At 33.7% G+C, this 24,396-nt stretch overlaps 2 protein-coding genes across 3 annotated transcripts in view; one reads left to right on the top strand and one right to left on the bottom strand.

Annotated features, from left to right (window-relative positions):
• Positions 1-1,813: 1,813 nt before the first annotated feature.
• On the top strand, positions 1,814-16,746 carry LOC106074658 (uncharacterized). Its single transcript, XM_056041951.1, has 7 exons — positions 1,814-2,859; positions 8,055-8,166; positions 10,588-10,710; positions 11,990-12,055; positions 13,365-13,523; positions 13,648-13,731; positions 14,229-16,746. Exons 1-7 carry the CDS (start codon positions 2,270-2,272, stop codon positions 14,307-14,309), a joined length of 1,215 nt encoding a protein of 404 aa, XP_055897926.1. The 5' UTR covers positions 1,814-2,269; the 3' UTR covers positions 14,310-16,746.
• Positions 15,654-24,396, bottom strand: part of LOC106074657 (uncharacterized) — a 119,919-nt gene continuing 111,176 nt past the window's right edge. For both annotated transcript variants that reach the window (XM_056041952.1, XM_056041953.1), the window contains exons 3-6: positions 20,487-20,538; positions 16,866-16,993; positions 16,655-16,752; positions 15,654-15,962 (exon numbers count right to left, since the gene is read on the bottom strand). In XM_056041952.1, the coding sequence (XP_055897927.1) occupies positions 15,691-15,962; positions 16,655-16,752; positions 16,866-16,993; positions 20,487-20,525 (537 nt within the window). In that variant the 5' untranslated portion in view covers positions 20,526-20,538 and the 3' untranslated portion in view covers positions 15,654-15,690. The remainder of the gene's footprint in view (positions 15,963-16,654; positions 16,753-16,865; positions 16,994-20,486; positions 20,539-24,396) is intronic.

Genomic DNA, 24,396 nt, shown 5'->3' with positions numbered 1-24,396 from the left:
GTAAGGGCACACATAGTAGATGTACTTCTGTAAGGGCACACCCAGTAGATGTATTTCTGTAAGGACACACCCAGTAGATGTACTTCTGTAAGGGCACACATAGTAGATGTACTTCTGTAAGGGCACACATGGCACATGTACTTCTGTAAGGGCACACATAGCACATGTACTTCTGTAAGGACACACACAGAAGATGTACTTCTGTAAGGACACACCCAGTAGATACTTCTGTAAGGGCACACCCAGTAGATGTACTTCTGTAAGGGTACACATAGCACATGTACTTCTGTAAGGGCACACATAGCACATGTACTCATGTACTTCTGTAAGGACACACACAGAAGATGTACTTCTGTAAGGGCACACACAGTAGATGTACTTCTGTAAGGGCACACATAGCACATGTACTTCTGTAAGGGAACACATGGCACAATTACTTCTGTAAGGACACACACAGAAGATGTACTTCTGTAAGGACACACACAGAAGATGTACTTCTGTAAGGACACACCCAGTAGATGTACTTCTGTAAGGACACACCCAGTAGATGTACTTCTGTAAGGGCACACCCAGTAGATGTACTTCTGTAAGGACACACCCAGTAGATGTACTTCTGTAAGGACACACCCAGTAGATGTGCTTCTGTAAGGGCACACATAGCACATGTACTTCTGTAAGGGCACACCCAGTAGATGTACTTCTGTAAGGACACACCCAGTAGATGTACTTCTGTAAGGACACACCCAGTAGATGTACTTCTGTAAGGACACACCCAGTAGATGTACTTCTGTAAGGGCACACCTAGTAGATGTATTCTGTAAGGACACACCCAGTAGATGTACTTCTGTAAGGGCACACCTAGCACATGTACTTCTGTAAGGGCACACATAGCACATGTACTTCTGTAAGGACACACCCAGTAGATGTACTTCTGTAAGGGCACACATAGTAGATGTTTTTCTGTAAGGGCACACATAGCACATGTACTTCTGTAAGGACACACCCAGTAGATGTACTTCTGTAAGGGCACACACGGTAGATGTACTTCTGTAAGGGCACACATAGCACATGTACTTCTGTAAGGACTTACACAGAAGATGTACTTCTGTAAGGGCACACACAACACATTTAAATCTGTAACGGGACATGATTTTGTCGGTCAAGTTTTGAAATAATTTCTTTAAACAGAATTGTGTGTGGACATTGTTACAGGAACTTCTGGCGTGTAGATCTGCAATCTAAACAAATGTTTCCTACTCGGAAGATGAAACGACGTCACATAAATATTTTTTTTAAACATTGGTAATAGGATTAATAATGAAATATAGTTTTATAAATGCAAAACCAATAGAACAGGTTGTTGTACAAAGCTTAGATCATCTCTGTCTGTCTGGTACACAAATGTGTACACGTTATTTCTTCCACTTCCCAATCTCGGGTCAAGTTGAAACTTTGCACAATTAGTCATTGTCTCTAAAAAAAAAAACCTGAATCGTTTAAAAAAAATGAATCAATTAATTAATTTTGTATGATATAGAGAAAGGGAAATAAATTTTATTGAGAGGTACGGCTGTTAATATGCTGTTCTTCCCCTTATTTTTTTAATAGTATTTTTTATCACTTTTTTTTAAAATTGAACGCCTTATAGCCTCACACACACCCCCCCCCCGCCCAACAGTTTGAGAAACGCTGTGATAGAATCATGGGAGAAAAATCATAACTCCTCCCCCCCCCCCCCTCTCTTTTCAATGCTCCGTTCTCAGTTCCCTCCCCCATTGTTCAGCTAGATCACAATCACCAGATCACGCCGAGGTCTGCACCGGCTCAGGAACTTCATAAAACTTTCTCACTTCTTAGTTCAACGATTGTGTTACAGACGTGGGCCAAGTGCTGCAATCAACTCTTACGTTTCATACATAGTTTCGCTGTGAAACAGTTTTGTTTTTAAAGTTACGTAGTTGCCAAATAGTTATTTCGTATTTTAGTAGGCTTATATTCATCTACACTCAAGTAGACAATTGTATTAAGTGAACTCTTCAATTTCCAAGACACGTATGTAACAAACAAACGTGCTTTCTACTGAGACTAGATATAAACCTAGCGGGGGAGATAACTTAAGAAAAAAATGAACTTACGGACTTTAAAATCATTAAGTGTTAATAACTTGGATTTACGATGTTTTCAACACTCGAGAGGTAACATGTTACACTGAACCATTGGAAGATATATTTGTTTCCTTATTAATGGACGTTTTTAACAAACCAAAAATATGAACAGCAAAACTAAAATTCAGACCAACAAATCTTCCAAAACTTTAGCAAATTCACATGGAAAACTTAAGTACGGAGATGCAAGCCCTAAGGAAGTGACGTCAGTTCAAGGATTAGGATCTAAATCGAAGGCTAGTAAGAACAATAAACATTCCCAAGATTTCTTGCAGTCTTCGGAAAAGTTAACGCAGCCAGAAAAAGATTTGGATACACCTTTGTCTACAGGAGTGAGCAATAATCTGGAGGATGATGTCAAGGCAAGTGAATCTAATGACCAAGAGAAACTAAACACTTCTGAAGGGGATGAAAAGGAAGAATGTCAAGAGAACGGCCATGTTGAAAATGGCCATATTGACGATGTTGACAGTTCTGACCAACTGAGTCTCACGGACAGCTATGTGTCTGACTCTAGAGCTCTCATGTCAGATGATGCACAGGTTTCAAATCCTTATGACGTGTTTTCAGGTGGCCAGGGACCAGCAGAAGCAGAGATCTCGTCCCGCCAGGCCAAAATTATACGAGAAATTTTGGCCAACTTTGACCTCGAGGATGTTATGGATAGATACAGGGGTCAAAGTGTCATGCAAAGGCAAGTTTTTTTTTTGTTTCTTTAACATTATAAAACCGAAAGCAAGTGGAAGTAATTCGAAAACAAGGGGGATAAAAAAGGGACCAGGCCAAAACATTAAGCAAAGTCTTTCTTGTCTCCACTGCAAATATTCTACATGGACCTACAACTATAAAACCCGTATTTTAAAAAGCCTGCTGTCATCATTGCATTGTTATTGTAAAAAAGTTTGGTTTTAATTAATTCAGTTTCTATTGCACTTTATTTATCTCAGCATTCATTGGCATGTCGGTTGATTGCTACACTATCATCAGGCCACTATCGCTCTACAAGAAAATGTTTCACTGATAAGTCATCATAAGATCAAACATTACAGAGCTAGCCATGTCCTTAAGTCTTCAGTTACTAAATGTTTACGTATAGCGTAAAAATTTCTTTTTTGTTGTTAAATTTCTCTCGATCTCTCTTTAGTAATCTCTGTTTCTCTTACGTTCTCTTCATTTCACTCTTTCTCTCCCCCTCTCTCTGTCTTTCTCGATCTCTCTTTTTTTTTAAATCACTCTCTTTCATTGTCTATTACATTTTTATTATTCTTATTAGCGCTATTGTTTTTTTTTTTGTTTTTTTTTGACAGTGGATCAGCGAGAGGATATTTAAACTATCAATATTTTTGCTACTCAGGGCCAGCCTTAGGTGGATTGCTCGAAATTGTGCCCCGCATATCATTGTCAGTCATAGCTATTGTCACAGGCTTTTAAAAATGTATCAATGGGTTAACATATTTAGTGTATCGTACGATTGACGTAACTTTGTTTGATTTGCTTCCTGTGCTTGTTTATAATAACTTTTGACATAATGATCTATAGTTATAAGTTGTTATTATATACAGATAATTTAGACGAAGGGCCTCGTAGGCGCCCATTAAGTTGGTCCTCGCTGTTTGTAAAGCCGGTCCTGGTGGCAGGCCTACTGGTCACTTCATATACTTGTCCTACCAAACGGGACTTAACATGTGCTGGTCATATTAATTAGAGTGTGCCATATCTTAGATCGCTGGAACGACTTGGCGAGCTTATCTGAGAAGTAATTAATTCTAACTTTTGGTAATTATACAATATCAGACTTGTTTCTCCTTAGAACAACGGTGTAGTGATGAAATAAGTTCTTTGTGAAAAAATGTTTCTACAAGTATATTCTAACTCCCTGTCTTTCTGAATCCACCTATTATCTGCTCAAAGTTTCAATAACTGGTACTACTTTCTTCAATAACTGGTACTACTTTCTTCAATAACTGGTACTACTTTCTTCAATAACTGGTACTACTTTCTTCAATAACTGTTACTACTTTCTTCAATAACTGGTACTACTTTCTTCAATAACTGGTACTACTTTCTTCAATAACTGGTAGTACTTTCTTCAATAACTGGTAGTACTTTCTTCAATAACTGGTACTACTTTCTTCAATAACTGGTACTACTTTCTTCAATAACTGGTACTACTTTCTTCAATAACTGGTACTACTTTCTTCAATAACTGGTACTACTTTCTTCAATAACTGTTACTACTTTCTTCAATAACTGGTACTACTTTCTTCAATAACTGGTACTACTTTCTTCAATAACTGGTACTACTTTCTTCAATAACTGGTACTACTTTCTTTGTCGTTATTTTCTTCTTCTCTTTCTCTCAATATATTTCCGAATCGCTGCTTATCACAGTCTCATTATCATTTTATATTTCCCCCACATTTTTCTTCATGCATATTTAGTTTACCATTTTTAAACGTCTACATCCACATTATGCATACAAATATGTAGCTATACAATATCAATAAATAGAGCCACTAAACGAACCCTACAGCCAAAAGCCTATAATGACATAACATCAATAAAAGTCTTTTTTCAAAATAGATTATTTCTCTATTAAAATTAATTTTTGAGTCTTTCAACTATTTAACGTAGTAGTATGTAATGTTATGCTGCAACAAAATAGCGAATCAATATGGTTTTTAAATGATTACTGTTTTTCAATAGTTTTGAGTGACTGCACTGAACCCTTCGTTGTGTTCTTCTTGTCAACGTGGCCTATTTCCAACATTCTCGGTGGAATAGAGATCGTTTTCTCTCTGTCTCTTTACACTCATTCTCTTATTTCTTCAAGAAGTTTAAAAAACGTTTAGAGAAAGATCTATATGTAATGTCACGTGCTAGTTAAGATGTTATTGCCAAAATGAGATTTAACGCCCCTTGCACAATGAACAGCTTAGTCGATGCTTCATAAGCACTTGTCAGGAAAGAGTTATTGCTTGCTTTGGTTATCTGTTTTTCTTTGATATTCAAGCATGTGAAATGGGTTTTTATCTTTGGGTCTTTCTAAATATTTTATAAGCTCATTTGTAAGTTATGGTTGATTGATTTTTCTAAAATTTTATTGGAAGGTGTTATTGTTACATTTCTTTGTGGTATTTTGTCCTGGTGAATATAATTTTAGGAATTGTACTCTGCCTCTCACTACATCATTCACTCATATCAAATATCTCTCTCTAACACACACATACACACTCACTTTTCTAGCTTTACACATAAATAAGAATTTCTTTCAGACCCTATGATCTAAAGGTCATTTGTTTTTGTGGCCCACGGTCAGCAAGGGTGTCATGTGGCCCAGCAGGTCCCCATTAGAGTTTGTTAGACTTAAGAGCACTCTTAAATCAAATCCCGAAGATGAACTTGAGTCGAAAGCCAAGCACTTCACCATTAAGTCACCACGCCCCTCGGTTTTAACACTGTCAGTGATAATTTTAAAAAAAATAAATGTTTGTGTTTATTATTACCTAATGACGTTAGACTTATAAGCGTAGGAAAATTGCTTGGTCTTGTGTTATGCACTGCGGACAGTCATTTCGACGACTAGACTTCGAATCCTTTCGCTAACAAGTTGAGGTCTCTTATTTTCAGAAAGTTGTGCACATTTGACATTTTAAAAAATCTATTGAAAGTTGTTTGTTTTTTCTTAATCCATCAAAGTTTTTGCATTATCTCGTGAAACTTTCATTATCCAAATATTTCAATCTTCTTCTAACAATAATTAGATGAGGCAAACCCACAACATGAGCTCAGCGACAAGATATAGAGACAACTTGATTGCTGTGATGGGTCTTTTTAAACTAGAGACAACTTGATTGCTGTGATGGGTCTTTTTAAACTAGAGACAATTTGGTTGCTATGATGGGTCTTTTTAAACCACAGAACCTGATTGCTGTGATGTATCTTTTTAAACTAGAGACAATTTGGTTGCTGTGATGGGTCTTTTTAAACTAGAGACAATTTGGTTGCTATGATGGGTCTTTTTAAACCACAGAACCTGATTGCTGTGATGTATCTTTTTAAACTAGAGACAACTTGATTGCTGTGATGGGTCTTTTTAAACTAGAGACAATTTGTTTGCTATGATGGGTCTTTTTAAACCACAGAACCTGATTGCTGTGATGTATCTTTTTAAACTAGAGACAATTTGGTTGCTGTGATGGGTCTTTTTAAACCACAGAACCTGATTGCTGTGATGTATCTTTTTAAACTAGAGACAATTTGGTTGCTGTGATGTATCTTTTTAAACCACAGAACCTGATTGCTGTGATGTATCTTTTTAAACTAGAGACAACTTGATTGCTGTGATGTGTCTTTTAAAACTAGAGAGAACTTGATTGCTGTGATGTGTCTTTTTAAACTAGAGAGAACTTGATTGCTGTGATGTGTCTTTTTAAACTAGAGAGAACTTGATTGCTGTGATGTATCTTTTTAAACTAGAGACAACCTGATTGCTGTGATGTATCTTTTAAAACTAGAGAGAACTTGATTGCTGTGATGTGTTTTTATGCTTGCCCTCTATGTGGATCTATCCAGTGCCTCATTTTTCAGATGTTTCCTAGCTCCTTTGTTATTGTTGATGTCGACTTTGAAGAGCTTCATGTCACGTTTGCATACATCAGTATTCTGTAAATGTGGACGACCTATAGTTTAGAAGTGGACCACCTATAGTTTAGAAGTGGACCACCTATACCTTAAAAGTGGTCGGCCAGCGGCTCTCCTGCCTTCTATTAGATCACTATACAGAATGTCTCGTGGGAGTTGACCTTGTGGCATTCTGGGATCATGTACAAGCTAGACAAGGGCGTTTACTGCTAATAACAGCGCGGTTGTCATGGCACCCTGATCTTTGCACTTCCTCCTCATTGGCTATTTATTCTTATCCACCTTATTTAGAAATCAGGATCGGAGGTGGAAGATATGGAGATTCGTTTCCCCTGCATGTTTCACTACCGTATCACAGAGTGCTCGTCACACAGGTCAAGTAGATTAGGGCTTTGGTATTGGTAGTCAGTAAGATATTAGGGTTAGGGGTTTTCTGCAGCCGCGAATAGCCAAACTTCTTACATGCATCAGTTTGCCAACCAGGGTCTGAAGCAGAGAAGCAGATTCAGCAACAATAGCTGTATCATCAGCGCAGAAGTATTCCCTGATTAGTACCTTTCTATTTTTCAAACTTTGGTTTTTGCCCTCAATCTGGATACATTGAAATGTTTTCCAGAGGATCTTGTACGGAGAAATACACCTTGGCTGATGTTGTTATAAGCATAATGTAATAGGCAGGAAAAGAATATGTCAAACAGAGTAGGTGCGAGCATACATCTTGGCTTGACATAGCTCGTGCAGCAGTCTTAGAGATGATATCATGTCTATAGTGGATTTACCACTCTTAAATCCACATTGAGATTCTAGATAAACTCTAGAAGCTATCACTTGCAGCCTGGATAGTGCCACTTTAGCGAATATTTTACCAACTATGCCGAGTAGAGAGATTATTATTATTATTATAGCTTTTAGCATGCTCAGAGCGCTTTTGGTCCAATCTTATTTGTGGACCCATATAATAGCCTCAATCACTCTGATCTCCTTTGTTTTTATAAAACTATATTTGTTTTAAAATAACGTGCACATCTTAAGATAATTAATAAATTCATTAGCAAGTCAATGCGGTTAATTTATGTCTATCACGAATGAAATATGTCATTTAAAAAAAGGTAATCTTATGGAAAGCCTTAACTTTGAAATCAGTTTAAATTATTTCAATGCTAAATTTCAGTTTAAAGTTAATATTGTGAATGTTATGTTGTTATATTTCAGCTTAAAGTTAATATTTTCAATGTTATATTTCAGTCTCAAGAAAAACAGTCTGCTTCTAGAGGCTGTCATGGGCAATGAAAAAATACCTTATAGTGACCGGAAATGGCACGAAGCTCTTCGTCAGAAAGTTATGGAAGACTTAGAGGTCAGGATCTTCTTTAACTTCTTTGAGGTTGCGTTCAATGCCCCTTCTAACTCGAGGAGTCTACTCTTGTACAACACTAAAAGGTGTCCATACCTCAGTTACATTCAAACCTCGCGCCTGAAAGCATCTATGACATTTATTCCTGAATATAGTTCGTTTTAGAAGCTACTGGAGAGGGAGTAAAGTGATAACGAAGGCGTTGCTAGGTGGGGTGTCAACGGTGCGGTCAGCTCTTTGTATCACAAAGTAACTACAAGTGATTGTTACACAATCATGAATTGATCTAAAACATTATTTTTAGATTTTATTAATACCGGTACTAATAGTTCAAAGGTAGGATAATTAAAACTAAAAACATAATAAATATCAAGAAACAAAATATTTTAAATGAACCTCTCTTGCTGGTTTGATTTGAAAAGATGCTTCTTAATAGCATTTGAGCTAACGTCTCAAGTTCAATACAAGATTCACTTGCTGGTCATCACTTTGTCAATAGTTTAACCTTTAGACAGTAGCATTACAAGTTAGCCGTGGGTTCAGGAATGAAAAACTGTATATATGTCAGTTAATTCACAAAAAGCCCTTCCAATGGAGGTACTGCCTTTTACAAATAACAGTGTTACTACGCTCCATTCCTAAACGACTTATCAAAACAATTAATAAGTATTAAGTAACCCTAACACTAACCCACATTTTATACATTCGTTTTTTTTCCCCTTTCTAAGTATTCCTAAATGGTGAATGGCCCGGGCACAATGAACTCTTTTGCGTCATGGTTGCTACGCCAGTCTGAATGTTTTCTTATGTATCATTGACTTCATCAAATAGGTCTATATCGTACAATCATCGACAGCTTGCTATAGTACTGCACTTCTGGTGTCTAGGTCTTCAGAAGAATCGCATAAGGATCACAAGGTGCTGCAATAGCTGTCCCATTCATCGAATCTTCTTTGTGCATAGTTCTAGCAGTAGCACCATGAGCGTTTCAGTTTGTTGATTTGTTGATTTCAGAATGTTCAGTTCAAATATCTCATTGATGGTTGGAAGTAATAAACATTCTTTCACTGGTATTTAAACTATAAATATATAGTTTTTATGACAACAAAAGTGAATGAATTTAAAATTCATTCAAATTGTTTTTCTATTGGTTCTTTTCAAATTGAATGAGCTCCAACATTATCATATCACAAGACAAACAAGCGCATCCCTTTACAGACTTATAAAGAAATCAGAACTGACACCATCAACTTATTTTTTCATTAAAAGAGAAAACCAAATCCCAAGAATACTTCCTTAATGTAATATGGGGTAATATTTACAGAACATTTTTATCAACGTGATAATGTCACTTTAACAACAAAGTCCTACATATTTAGAATGCACAAAATGAATGTGTGCTTAGAAATATTGGTCCATATAAAAGGTAATAAGATCAGATCTTAAAGGACTATGTCATTATTTAATCAAGCTCAACATTGGCTATAAACTTTGACATGACCCTAATTACGATCAACAAAAAGACTCACACAATGAATGTATTGACCTAATAGCAGTTGAAAGTCGTCTACATATTACACGAATTAGTTATAAATCTAAAGTTAGCCCTAAAGTTGAGTGCAGACAATGAAAAAATGCAAACTGATTCAATGCCGTCTGCCAAGACTTTCGACAGTTAAAATATTCTCTTTTTTTTTCTCTGCATGTTCTTTATGATGAATAGGCCTCCTATCCTATCCTGGGTTCAGGTTACAACTTCCGGTTTGTGATTGATAGCTTAGCATATTTTGAAAGTATAATACTATTGAATAAATAGATCTCTACTATGAACACCTACCATTGGTCCGAAATATGTGGATCTGCGTCTTCGTTAACGCGATTCTACTCGAAAGTATGTCAGAACGGTCGATTATCATCCACACGTCGATTTGTTGACGACTTTAGCGACAAGATACATATCACGAACTTGATGAACTAATCACGCCCTTGTATGTCTACGTACACCATATGCACCTCGAATGTCTCCAGGGTGAACCAGTTGCCAGTCCCCTATTAACTCTAGAAAGAACCATTTCTAGTATACAAAAGACTAAAACATTATCTACACAACACTACTTCCGAAAACAAAAATGTAAAGGGACTAGCTTTTGTGAACATTCATTAGATCTACGTAGGCCTTAATTTAGATTTCAAGGATGGGCCTATTGTAAATAGATCTGTGATTGCTATTAAAAGCCGGACAATTGTGTTATAGGCCTAATTGTTTTATGTTTCATCACATTTTAAAATACACCCTTGGCTTCCTAAGCTAAGCTGACTTGAGAAAAACTGGCATACCTGTATATTGGTTTATTAACTGAAGTAGTTGCAGTTGTATCTCATTGCTCTGTGCGTTCATGTGCTTTTATTCATTTCCAATGCTAGAGACAACAAGATGAAAGAGAAAGGCGCCTGGCTGAAGCCGAAACACAACGAATTCTAAAATTAAAACTTCAGGGTATTCTTCGGGATGAAAGCAACAAAAGGGGAGATAAGCACGATACATTGGTGAGATAGTTGGTAAAGATACTACTTATGCAGCAGTTGTGACCCTTTGTACCTGCATGTGTAGTTGAAGTTAATTTTATTACCATTAAAATCTAGTTTAGCAGATAGAACAGTATTTATTAATACTGTATATATAACGATATATATTTAATTTTAAATGATATTCCACCAACCTTTTTTTTTTATTAAGGCTAATTGAGGCTTACATTTTTTTATATGGGTTCTTGTTTTAGAGGTTTTCCCACCTGTCTTTTCCCCTTACTGTTGCATTGTAATGTGGGCTACAGCGCACCAAGAATATTAAATATTTGATCTTATTTCCATACACATTATTATAGAATCACCTCAATAAAAGTATACCTCTATCATCACCTCACTAAAAGATTCTTTATCATCACATCACTAAATATCTTATCTCTACCATCACATCACTAAATATCTTATCTCTATCATCACATCATTAAATATCTTTTCTCTATCATCACTTCACTAAATATCTTATCACTATCATCACATCATTAAATATCTTATCTCTATCATCACATCATTAAATATCTTATCTCTATCATCACATCACTAAATATCTTATCTCTATCATCACATCATTAAATATCTTATCTCTATCATCACATCACTAAATATCTTATCTCTATCATCACATCATTAAATATCTTATCTCTATCATCACATCATTAAATATCTTATCACTATCATCACATCATTAAATATCTTATATATCGTATCTCTATCATCACATCATTAAATATCTTATCTCTATCATCACTTCACTAAATATCTTATCACTATCATCACATCACTAAATATCTGATCTCTATCATCACATCACTAAATATCTTTTCTCTATCATCACATCACTAAATATCTTATCTCTATCATCACTTCATTAAATATCTTATCTCTATCATCACATCACTAAATATCTTATCTCTATCATCCCATCATTAAATATCTTATCTCTATCATCACATCATTAAATATCTTATTACTATCATCACATCATTAAATATCTTATCTCTATCATCACATCACTAAATATCTTATCTCTATCATCACATCATTAAATATCTTATCTCTATCATCACATCACTAAATATCTTATCTCTATCATCCCATCATTAAAATGATTTCTATCATCATATCACTAGACGATTAGGTCTATCATCACACCATTAAATATCTCTATCATCACCTCTTAAGAAAAAAATCTAAACAGACTAGACATTGCCTAATATTTCAAAACTTGTTTACTATTGATCAGAGTCCAGCAGACAAAAAATTCGAGCAGAGGCAAGCCCAGAAACATGAATCATTGTATAAACCAAATGTAAGTTACAGTCCATTTTGTATTTTGTTGAAAGCTAAAGCCATACGTACAAACTTCAACATAAGTTTTTTTCTTCTCTATTCTGTTGTTCCTATGGTCTTACCAGAAGGAGGATCATTCAATCTTTGATGTTTCTTTCCTTTCATAAGTATACTGCTTTCTATTTGCATTCAACTAGTAAACGTTATGAAATCTATAAATAATTTGAAATTACTGGACATCTGGCAAAAGGCGTCTTCCTTTTTGAGGTTGCATCTTCCATCCAGCAGGCAATGACCTAAAATGTGAAAAAAAAAACTGGCTTTTAACCAGTTGTTTACTGCATTGGCACAATATCCAGCTGTAGACTTCAATTCTCTGTATCATTTAGTTTAAGCACACAAACTCAGAAATAATGAATTGTGATACACACAGCGTTTAAAGAAATGTGGTATTTTTGTGAAGAAGTAAATCAGGTTCAGTGGACCAGAACTTCAACTTGAAAGAATTTGCAGCACAGATAAAGCATAAAGTTTTAAACTACCACCATCATGGACAGAGGTGGGTTTTTTTTGTATCATTAAGACTGTTTATGTAAAACATCGTTCTCAGAACTCAAGATTTATGAACTTTTATTTTAAATAAGCCTTTTTGATGGACAACATAGTATTGTGGACAAAAGATAGAAGAACACTCTTAATTGACTCAGAGTGTAATTCTTCTCACAAAGTACAATTTAAAAACTGACAGTATAGTGGGACAAATGATAGAAAAAGACTTTCAACTGACTCACTCAGAGTAATTCTTCTCCCAAAGTACAATCCAAAGAATAGTGTCACTTCATAAGAAATATAATCTTATTGTTCAATTAGAATTAGATCATTGGATTGACTGCTATGTTTCTTCAATGTTAATTGTAAGCTTAGTTTTTGAAATTTACTTTGTCTTGTTTGTCTGTCCTCATTTATAAATCTTTCTCCTCTTTCTGTCCTCCTTTTTGTATGCAGTTATCTGGTTACCCTAACATTGTATAGACACTTAAGAATCAACATACACATGACTTAGCTCATAACATTGCATCAACATACAAAGATAATGACTAAAGTCTAGATCAACATTACTGGTACCAGTACAGAGATGACTTAGATCAAGACATTGCATCAATATTACAGAGATAATGACTAGGTCAAGTCGATGACTTTTTTTTTTGTTTTTTTTTTTTTAGGTTACTAGAACATGCTCTTGAAAGTAAGTTTATTTGTCTAATGTGAATTATAAAATTTTATTTTCAAAGTTAATTGTCTGTTATGATTTTATTTTATTCACCAAGGATATAGAGTCACAGATGCAAATATTAAGTCAATCTGGCCATGGATCTAGATCAAAGAGTAGCCACAAAGAAAATGGTGATCCTGCACCAGTGACCAGTAATGAGCCCACAAACACTAGTCATTCTAATGAAGTCAGTGAGTCTAGTTCAAACATACCTGTAAGTAACTAAGGATGGCTTGAGATAAGTACTAGATATAATCTATTTTATTATTAAGTGATTCTTAATACGTTTTTACGAAACTTATGTAATTCCTTATGCATCTTTTTCTTTTAAAATGTAGACTTATAAAAGTCACCTGGGTAGGATGAAACCAGACAACACAACAGTAATACATCCAGATCTGGAGAAGTTATATCAGGAAGAGGTCATTTTGACAATCATATTGTTAGATAATTTTTTCTTAGGCCTATAGTTAGTTTGTAACACAATGTATTGTGATGTCATCTTTCTCACACATCTATTGTGTAAGGGAAATTATTTTAGTGAGGTCATTTGTACTCATGCTCCAGATATTTTTAATTTTAAAAAAGGTCATTTCCAGATCAATATTTCTTGAACATTAGTATTAAAGTTTAACAAGCACATTGGACATTAATATTCAAGTCTAGCAGTTTAAAGTTCATGAGAACCTTTAACAATAAATATAATGACTACTATCTGTGCATACATTTTCCTTATACCATAACAAAATCTCTAAGCTTCATATATCTAGCAGTGTTGAAATGTACACTTGCTGACCCTATAATTAATATAATTTTATATGCTGTGTTATAATAGAATTATTTGTATTATCATTGTATAAGAAAATACAGTTTGAAAATTTTTTAAAGTTCTTGAAATGATAAGCTTTTGATTTCACAGGACCTTGAGAAACTGTACAAAGAAGCTGAAAGTTTAGTCAGAGTGTCAACAGTAAAATCAACTCACAAGAAACCTGCATAAAGAACAACTCACAAGAAACATGCATAATGAACAACTCACAAAAAACCTGCATAATGAACAACTCACAAGAAACCTGCATAAAGAACAACTCACAAGAAATTTGCATGAAAATTTGCATAATGAACCTAGATTTAGAATAATCTACTTCCAAATTCATATAAAGTGAAAGCATGAGATTTACATCTAATTCTGAATGCAATAGCACCTGGACTCTATGTACAAAAGGAAATCCAATGTGAAGGCCATGTGCTAACACAGTATTCTAGTTTATTAACAAAGTGAAACATTCCCCTATCTTAAATTCTATTTGTGCACGATACAAAAAATATTCAGATTTATAGTATATCAATGTATTTATTCTATTTATTATTTTTGTTCATCTTTTAAAAGCTGTAATATCATAAGTTATTATTACATTTATACTAAAAAGAAAAAAAAAAGGTTCCAATGTGATATTTGTTTAATTAGGCAATTACACATTTTTGTTTAAGATTACTGCAAATATGTTTTGTATTTTTCTTTTTAAAAAAAGACCACACCCAGATATTTAAACATTATTATTAAAACTAATATCTTCATTTGTATGTTTCATTAATTGGACCATACTTATCCATTTCTGCAACATATGTCAAATCAGACATTTTAAAACTATAAAATGAATTTATTGCATTTTTTTTAAACAAATTCTTTTTTAATGAATTGAAAAGAAAAAATAAACAAATAATATAGATTTTTAGAGTGTGTAGTTCAATTATTTTTTTTATAAAGTACTGGTAAAACACTGAAAAACATTTCCACTTATTATATAGATATATCAGCTACTTTACAGTGAAAACACAATTTAAACTAAATTATTTCCTTTAGATTAATAATCTAGGTTAGTTGAATTCACACTAGCTTCATTTGTATACTGTCCACTCTGAGACATAAAAGCTGAACATTATTTATTATACTTTTATGTGAATAAATTATTTGTTTTAACTTTTGTCTTATATGATTAATGTTTCTGATTACTTCAAATGATAACATAGAATTTAGATATTACTTGGATTAAAAAAGTTTTAGAGCATATTTTTACAATTTTAATATGATAATGATAGATTTTGTCATCCAGAGGGCTGCCTACAGCATTTTGTGCCTCCTTATGTGGCTGGTGACACCTAATTGAGACAGGAATTTTTGGCTGCACACATGGCAAGCTATTCCAGATGGAGATTGTGTGAACTCTTCTGATTTTTTTACTGGTACTTTTCTTCTGCCAAGGCTATTTTATTATATAATATGAACAACCAGCATTTAAAAAACATGGGTCAGAAAACATTTAAACAAAAAAAAAGTTACACCTTTTGTTTTTAGATCATTTATTTTGCTCACAAATATCTTATCCCTCTGACATCTCTACATCTTCCCATCCATCTTCAGTATCAAACAATTGTTCTTTCTTTCCAGGGTTACTTTCAACTGGTTTTGTTTTGTTCTTCTTCCCAGATCTTTTTTTCTTCTTGGAAGATTTCACTGGCATTGCTGCTGTTACTGAGGTTGAAGCTGTGTCTGGCTCTGAGAATGAAACTGGTTCATTTAACTCTTCTTCTCTGTCAGCCATGTCAACATCTCGCAGTGTCACTGTCTTTGCTTTTGTTTCTGGGACTTCAGCTGAATTAATAACAACACAGCTTACAAATAAATGATTATCATGAAGTAAATTACAACAGATAAAAACATACAAAAATTATTTTTTTTGCTAAGAAATCAAACAAGACTATTTCTTTTCATCTAAAGTATGTCAAAGCATATGGTGACTTAATAATCTATATAATAATCTAAATTTTTATACAGTCAATGTTTGTGGCACCAGAAATCATAAGTAAGAAAATATTAAGTCAATGATTATAAAACTGGCATACTGATGATTTATCGGGCTTGTATCAAAACAAGAAAATAAAAAAAAACTGTTCTGGTATAATCAAAACCACTAATTTACAAATTGTGACCTTCCACCCTTTTTACTTTTATTAGTTTTGCTGTTTCATTGTTTTGAAAAGCCATTCAAATATTTTTGAAATATAGGAGATTTAGTGCTTTCCAAAATATAATTTAAGTAAAAAATTTATTGGATTCAATAGTATAAAAAAGACATGTCCTATTACCATAGATGCAAACACAATTAGTGAAATGAACACAGTAGGAAGAATTCATTAAACAAACATTGCTGTTATTAAGGAATTTTTCTTTTCAAAGTTACAGTGTTACTTATTAAAATTTAGAATTTTTCTTAGTAAAATATACTGTCGGAAATATTTGCAGTGTGCAGACTATTTGAAAATGACTTATTCAATAAAACATACTTTCCATCTGTGATTTCTCTCTCAGTCTGTGATTCAAGCGTTTGGTGAGCCTCCTAAGTTTTTTTCCTGAGATTTTGATATTATTCTTTGGATTTTTGCTGGAAAGAAAATATAATAAAAAAATCATTTTCTTTATAATGGTCAATGAAAAATGTAAAATGTCAGAGAGAAATAATTTAAATCTACAGCTGAGTACTTTGAAGTGGCTTACAGTTTATTTTTTAATTTTTCTTCACTGAACAAATGAATATTTTCAATCTCTATGCTTTCTTTGGGCAAGGATTTCTTCTTCTCAGCTTTGCACATCCTCTGCCACTTGAAGGACTTTTGAGCCTTAAACTGAAAATTAAAACAAGTTTAAACAAAGTCATTGGAATCTTCTTTTCTCTTTAACTGCTAGCAGTTATACTAACCATGATATTTAGAATTATTAGAGCCACACAATAGAATAAACTCTATCATTCCCACACACAAACACACAAAAAAAAAGGAAATACTCATCTGGTTAGTCAATCCTGCCCATTCACTCTCAAACTTTTTTTTAAGTACCGGTAAATTAAAAACTAAAAGAATTTTTTTAAAAATTTATCTTATATAATAACTTTATTGCATGCTTTAACTAAAAATCCTAATAGTGAGGTTCCATGATGAACACATATTAGCTATAAAAGCATCTTATTAATAAATTCAAATTACCAAATAAGACACGATTTCATTACAACAGTGTTTCCCTAACTTCTGAAATATGTGTTCCAATAAAATTATAATTCATCATAAAAAATCATCATAATTAGGTTCCCTGGTTGTTAATTTTAATCTGAGATTCAGTTCCATATCTAACAGCCTGTTCCTTTTTTTGATCTACAAAGGCTAAAAATGCAACTTTATCTAAATATAAAGTTGGAAAAAAAACAAGATGCATTTCAGAACATTTCCTGCTAAAACTGAATACAGATGTTGCGTAACCAGAAAGATGTTCAAGTACACTCATATTTATTTTTCAAGAATCGGTACGAAGCAAAATCCAACAATCGCTCTTCTCCAAGATGTGACAAACCTTCTGGCGTGTATGTTGTGTTAATGTTAACAAATATCTTACTCATTCAAAATTTTTGTTTCAATCAGAGAAATAGTTTTTCAAGTCCATTTGCTAATTCTCCAAATGCTGCGTTATACATTTCATAGTAGCAGCATCAATTTTAGTTGCCAAACCTTTAATAAAATGCTATAAATTTTGTTTTACGAAGGCTGCGTTCACTTTATCCTGAATGTGTAAAAATGAAATTTGTTTGCCTTGTAATGATATGTTGAGACAACTTAAAAAAGACAATGTATCTGCTTAAGGATGCTGGTTTACAAAGCCATTTCCAGTCATGCAGACAATTTCTCAACTGAAGTCTATGAATTAGAAAATAATGAATTTTATTTCTAAGTTGAAACAAGCTATTTACAATTTTTCCTCGAGATTTAATAACAATATTAAATAGAAGTTGGGTATGACTATTTCCATTTTCTTCAAATATTAAAAAAAAAAGTTGTGCTTCAAAAGATGGTTTTAATTTAGTTAATTTTCACACTTTGATTTAGAACTTTAGGTATTCCCCAAGGAGGAGTTCTGTCCCCAACACTGTTCCTAATAAACATTCATGATCTAAACCAAAAACTTCCAAAGCAGCATGTATGCAGATCACCTCGCTTTAATCAGCACTGAAGAATACGTAGGAACATCAAAATTTCAGCTACAAGAAGCTCTTGACAAACTCAGTGAGTGGTCTAACGACTGTGGCATGACCATCAACACCAACAAGACAACATACACCATCTTCTCACTATCAACAAAACAGCAAACAATAAGATTAAAATAAGATAAGGAAGCTCTAGAAAAAAATGACAGTCCTACATATCTTGGAGTCACATATGACATGAGACTAACTTCAAAAAACAAATAGAAAAAATACAGATAAAAGGCATCCAAAGATTATCTCTTATGAAAAAAATAGCTGGCAGCGACTAGGGAGCTAATCACAACATGCTAAAAAAGAGAGACGCCAGTTATATCAGACCCACTCCAGAATATCGTTTCTTTGGATGAAAGAAGACAAAAAAAAAACCCAGTCCCAATTCACTAAAATAGAATCCTTAGACAGGCACCCATTCAACTCCAAAATCCACAAGACTGGTACCCAAAACAGACTAAAAAGAACTCATTTTGTTCAGGAATCACAGAACCTTAAAAAGAAATACCACTTAGGAAATATCAATATTTATTCAACAAAGCAGCATAATGTTTTTCCTCCCTGGGACTAGCAGAGTTCCCTCCCTCCTATAAGAGATAGCATCAAAAGCATAACAAAAATATCTGATCACAACAAAACAGAGTTTAAGGAATAAGTGAACTCTTATCTAAAAACCCAATACCTCAACAACCAATGGGTCAGAGTTTACATAGATGGATCCTCCAAAAATCCAGTACAAACGGAGAAGCTGGCATTCTAATTGAATGGCCTTATGGAGAAAAGTCAATTGCAACTAGTTATCTCTCAGTCAGTCATAGAGCAGAAAGGCAAGCACTGGAACTAGCAGCTACCACACTAATAAACTACCCTTGTACACCTAACAGACACATTGTCTTACTGATCGATATCAAAACAGTCCTTCAAAGCCTGAAAATACTTTCTACATACAGCAACTCAGGACGGCTCTTGTAAACCTTAACATCAACAGCAAGGAAACTGTACTTTAATGGATTCTGGCACATATTGAATTAGAAGGCAATGAAAATAGTGGCCAAAGATGGAAGAATGAACAAACAAATGAAATCCCTCTCTACCCACAAGAAATGATGAAAATAATAGAGTGTAGAATAAATGAGAATTGGATCAGCTCACATCCCAATTACAAGAAAAAGGACACCTATTATAAGCTATCTCAACATGAACAACACAATTATTTTACTCAGAACCGGACACAACAAAATGAGACATATGTTCTGGAAGTCGGGACGAGCGAAACCTGCTCTTGTGGAGCATCACCAGAGAATGCTGACCATGTCCTTCAAAGCTGCATACTATATCAAGAGGCCCAAAAAAGACTCTGGCCCCAAAACCTTTCTATAGAACAAAACCAATATGGAGAACTGCCTGATCTGGAATACACTGCACAGTTCATCTCAGATATAGGATTAGTGATCTGAACCCTCCGACATGTAAAATGAGAATGAAGAAGTTCTCAAGGGGGTCAACACTTAAAAGTGATATAAAAAATAAGTAGTATAGATCTACTTCTAAGTCTACAAAAGAATGGCTCAGAGTCAGTGACAGTGAGTTGAGTGAGTAGATCTAGAAACTAGAAAGATCTTGATCTAGATAAAAATCACCTATTATATAAAAGTTGTAATGATCTACAATCTAGAGCTAGTCATAGACTACTATATTGTCTCAATAACAAATAAATAAATTTAAAGACACTTCAGGACAGAAAAATAAAAGCGAAACTAAGTAGCATTAATTAAAACACTGGACCAGAATTTACAAATACAAAAACAAATGAAATACTCAGAAATACACAAAGATATAGGCACATAAATTCCATACAATAGTGTCAATACATTCATACAGTATTCATACAGTAAAAGTGCTCTTTCTACCAAAGTGCCATTAGAGAATGGAATGGGTTGCCTGAATCAAACAAGAAAACCAACGGACTACACAGAGTTTAAGACTTTAAGATAAAATATGAATAAGAGAGTACCATGAAAGCATGATCATTAACATTAATTTATTATGAATATGATTATCTATTTATTATTTTATTGTTTAAAATGTTTACACACCGATTTTTTGCTGTTCTTTGTAAATCCACGTATGCCCATTTTAACTCCAAATCTGAAGCAAACACAAAGAAAAATATCAATGAATATGATTATATTATATTATGAACAATCAAAATTTAATTACAGATTTAGAGGGAGAATAGAAAAGAGAGAAAAAAATAAAATTATAGATTATATATATTATAATTTAAATATTAATTAATATTATAAAATTTAATAACAGATCTAGATCTATATCAATTCTAATTAAATAAAAGTAAAAAACATAAGTTGACAGCATAAGAACTCTCTTTAAAAACGTTATTAAAAGTTCAATATAAAATACATAAGGGAGATCAATATGCCTTGTTACTTGTAGGTATCTACCTCCTAAACTAATACCAATAATTGAAATATTAATTCTAATGAATAAATAATCTCTCTCTATATATATATTATTCTCTTCATGGCCCAACCATGCGTTTACACCACGATAAAGTCATGGAAAGATAACTCCATTTATTTCTGCAAGTCGGACTAGAGTTACCCCACATAACTTTGCCTTGACAGAGAGCAAGGCTCAGAAAAAAAAAATGGGGGGGGGGGGGGGGACGCAATCTTTCTTTTTATACATTCTATATTTGACTACATTTATGTGTGTATTTTTTTCCACACGTCAAAATGGGATGTCATTAAAATAGTTGCATGTTTTTTCTGTAGTTTTGTTTTGATTTCACCCCTTCGTATTGCCCTTCGTTTCCTAGCCATGGCCACCGCTTCATATATATTTCGTGGAGTCAACAGGTCTTTCAATGCTGTCGAAATTTCTGCATCAGGTAACAGTTTATTTCTATCAGTAACATATTTCTGGAAAATGTCATCGACGAAACTGTTGCTCTCAAACTTTGCAAGATGGCTGTAAGCTTTGTTTGTGAATATTGGCATAACTATGGCGCAACCTGACTGTTGTTCTTACTCACGAAAGCACAGTTATACACTCTGCTTGACAATACACTGCCTACATGAATACTTCCAGCGTTTATGGTGGTGAGGCTGAAATAGTGGCAATGTCTCAAATACTTCTCACTACTATCACTATACACTTGCAAGAACGTCCGTATGACCCTCCTTGAGTTTACAACCCAGGTCAACGTCTCTCCATATCCCTGCAATTTAGCAGTTGCAATCACTGCAATGTACTGCAGTGTAAAACTATCACAGCTGCTACCTCACAAACTGTCCTTATTCCCCAAATATCCCTGACTCCATCAGATTCAAATTTGCCTTTTAGCTTTACGCGCAGACTATTCCCTGTTAGATAAGCCTTTGTCATAAAAATTAATAAAGCACAAGGACAAACATTCAAAAAGATATGCCTGTATCTTCCAAAGCCTGTTTTCAGTCATGGACAATTGTATGTTGCTCTCTCCAGAGTTTCTTCTTTTCATTCACTCACAGTCATTTGCCCAAACCCATCCCATTTGAACAACTGTGTCTTTCAGGAAATGTTCACACGTCACTAAATAGTAGCGTATACTATGCTATGGGTTGATTAGTTAGATTTAATTATCTAAATTAAATATTCTTATTAGTAAACAGATCTAGTCAATCTAGACCTCAATAATAGATAGTTAAAGTAATTTAACATTACTAGATCTCCCCACTTATAGTTATACTAACTACAAAAAGATAATGGTAGATATATGTATGGTAGATTTTAAAATTATCTAAATTAAACATTCTTATTAGTAAATAGATTAGAATCTAGACATAGATAATAATAATAGAAAGATAGTTGTATTTTTAAGTAACTTAACCTTACTAGATCTCCCCCCTCATCATTTAAGCCTTAAATACAAAACTACTAAATTGTCTAGTCTATATCTAACTATCGTTACTAATACTATGTAATTGTAAGTAGCTAGAGTGAAGAGTCTAGTCAATTTTATAGTAATATTTAATATATTGTTATAGTAGTATAGTCGAAATCTGGGTATATCTAGTTACAATCTAGTACTACTAATAATAATAATTATAATATAATTAAAAAAATTAAACTAAGTTTAAAGTTAAAGTTAAGTAAGTTAGTAGTTACGTATTTGTAACTTTAAAAAAAGTAGATCATACTATTTAATAATTTATTACTTATTTACTAGATTTAACTAGATCTACTTTTACTACTTTTAGTTTTACTACAATACTAGGTATAACTAGTATAAATAATAAGTATACCGTATATAAAAAAAATTATATATATAGTCATAGTATAGACGTATTATTAGTATTATCCTATTACGTCAATTACGTATAGTAGAGTATAGTCATATAGAATTAATAAGAATATAATTATATAAATATTCAATATAAGAATAGTAATGAATAGTTTCATACTCATAGAGTGATAGACATAGTATTAGTAATACTAGTAATAGTTTAGAGTATAGAGATAAATAAGATTAAAGATAGATGATCATGTCATTCATGATCTACTCATCTAGATTATACTTTTTAATTCTAGACTAGATCTATCTAAATTAACTATAGTAGCTTCTTATATAAGGCACAGCTCATCGAATTCTCCTTTAAGAAACACGTCGCTTTTTTTGTTTATAATTAATTTGTTTTTATGTTTGGAGTTAAAAACGACGTTTCGGGACAGTGCATGTCCAATTTTAGATAAGTTCCTGTATTTTTGTTCCGCTTTTCCAAAGCAGATGGCAGTTTTTTAGATTCTCTGTAACCAAGTATGTTTTAACCTCCTCCGGCAATTCATACTCATATAAGGGATGAAGGCTATATTATGAGCCTGTTTGATCGTAGGCTGGTGGATATATCAAAATAAGCTTCCAAACATCTTTAGAAAGACATTCCAATCAAATTCATACTGTTAGCTGTTAAATAAAATTAAAAAAGGAGGTGTTTCAACGATAATAATGAATTTAACACATTCTCCTATAGTGCACAAGGCAAAGTTGTAATAAGAAATATTATTGGGATTAATAAATCTATGATTTTTTCAATGAATAAACGTGACCTAGATCGAGATATCTAGAATATATAATTATTGAATGAAAGAAAAGGTGCTGTGACAGGTGGGGAAATGTGACGTGTGTTTGGCGCGTTTGATGTCTAGGGGATGATTATTTTTAAAGCTATCACACACCAACCTATCAGCATATGAATCGGGAGCAGACACGCAACGAGACAAAGCAATGAAAGATAGATACAACAGTTAAAATAAAGAATATTTATTTACATAAATATACATATACTGTCACCTGATGCACATACCTTGCCGTGGTGTGACAGCTTGAGTGCCTCAATGACCCTCAGAGCTATACCGGCGGGAGCTCATCACTCCTGGCAGGTACTACCAAGCCGGACAGGTCTGTTAGGAAAGAGGCCAGACAAAAGGTGCATCCCCCTCCCCGGGACACAGGGGTTGTGCGATAGGCTAACAACCTGTCCATGGAAAAAAAAAGTGTTATAGAAACCAGAACAAAAGCACAAACACTAAACATTGTCAGAGGCGAAAGTAGAGCTCCACAAAGGAGACTTATGAAGCTATGCAGGGAAAGTCGAACGAATCCTGTGAGGCCGACCACTCTACTTAAACCAATGAAAAAGAAACACTTCCTTATTCAGAAGGCAGCATTTAACTTGGGAACATGGAATGTCCGCACTTTACTAGAACCAGGTAGATGTGCACAAACTGCCAAGGAAATGGCCAACTACAAACTACAGATCCTGGGAATGAGTGAAGTTCGATGGAACACATTCGGTGAAACAAGACTGCAATCAGGAGAAACCCTTCTCTTCTCTGGAAAGGAAAAAGAAGATGACTTACATGAAAATGGTGTAGCACTACTACTAAACAAGGAAGCTTTCAAAAGTCTTTTAGAATGGGAACCAGTTTCAGAACGAATAATTA

Source organism: Biomphalaria glabrata, chromosome 9 (genome assembly GCF_947242115.1).
Source record: "Biomphalaria glabrata chromosome 9, xgBioGlab47.1, whole genome shotgun sequence".
Classification (NCBI taxonomy): Eukaryota; Metazoa; Mollusca; class Gastropoda; family Planorbidae; genus Biomphalaria; species Biomphalaria glabrata.
Note: the sequence above shows the minus strand (reverse complement) of the source record. Positions and strands in the feature narration are given on the sequence as shown.

Excerpts from the sequence above, each read along its gene's own strand:
- LOC106074658 (XM_056041951.1), top strand. The coding sequence starts at position 2,270 with ATGAACAGCAAAACTAAAATTCAGACCAACAAATCTTCCAAAACTTTA. Across the intron at positions 8,167-10,587 it reads AAGTTATGGAAGACTTAGAG|AGACAACAAGATGAAAGAGA; the intron begins GTCAGGATCTTC and ends TTCCAATGCTAG. Across the intron at positions 10,711-11,989 it reads GAGATAAGCACGATACATTG|AGTCCAGCAGACAAAAAATT; the intron begins GTGAGATAGTTG and ends ACTATTGATCAG.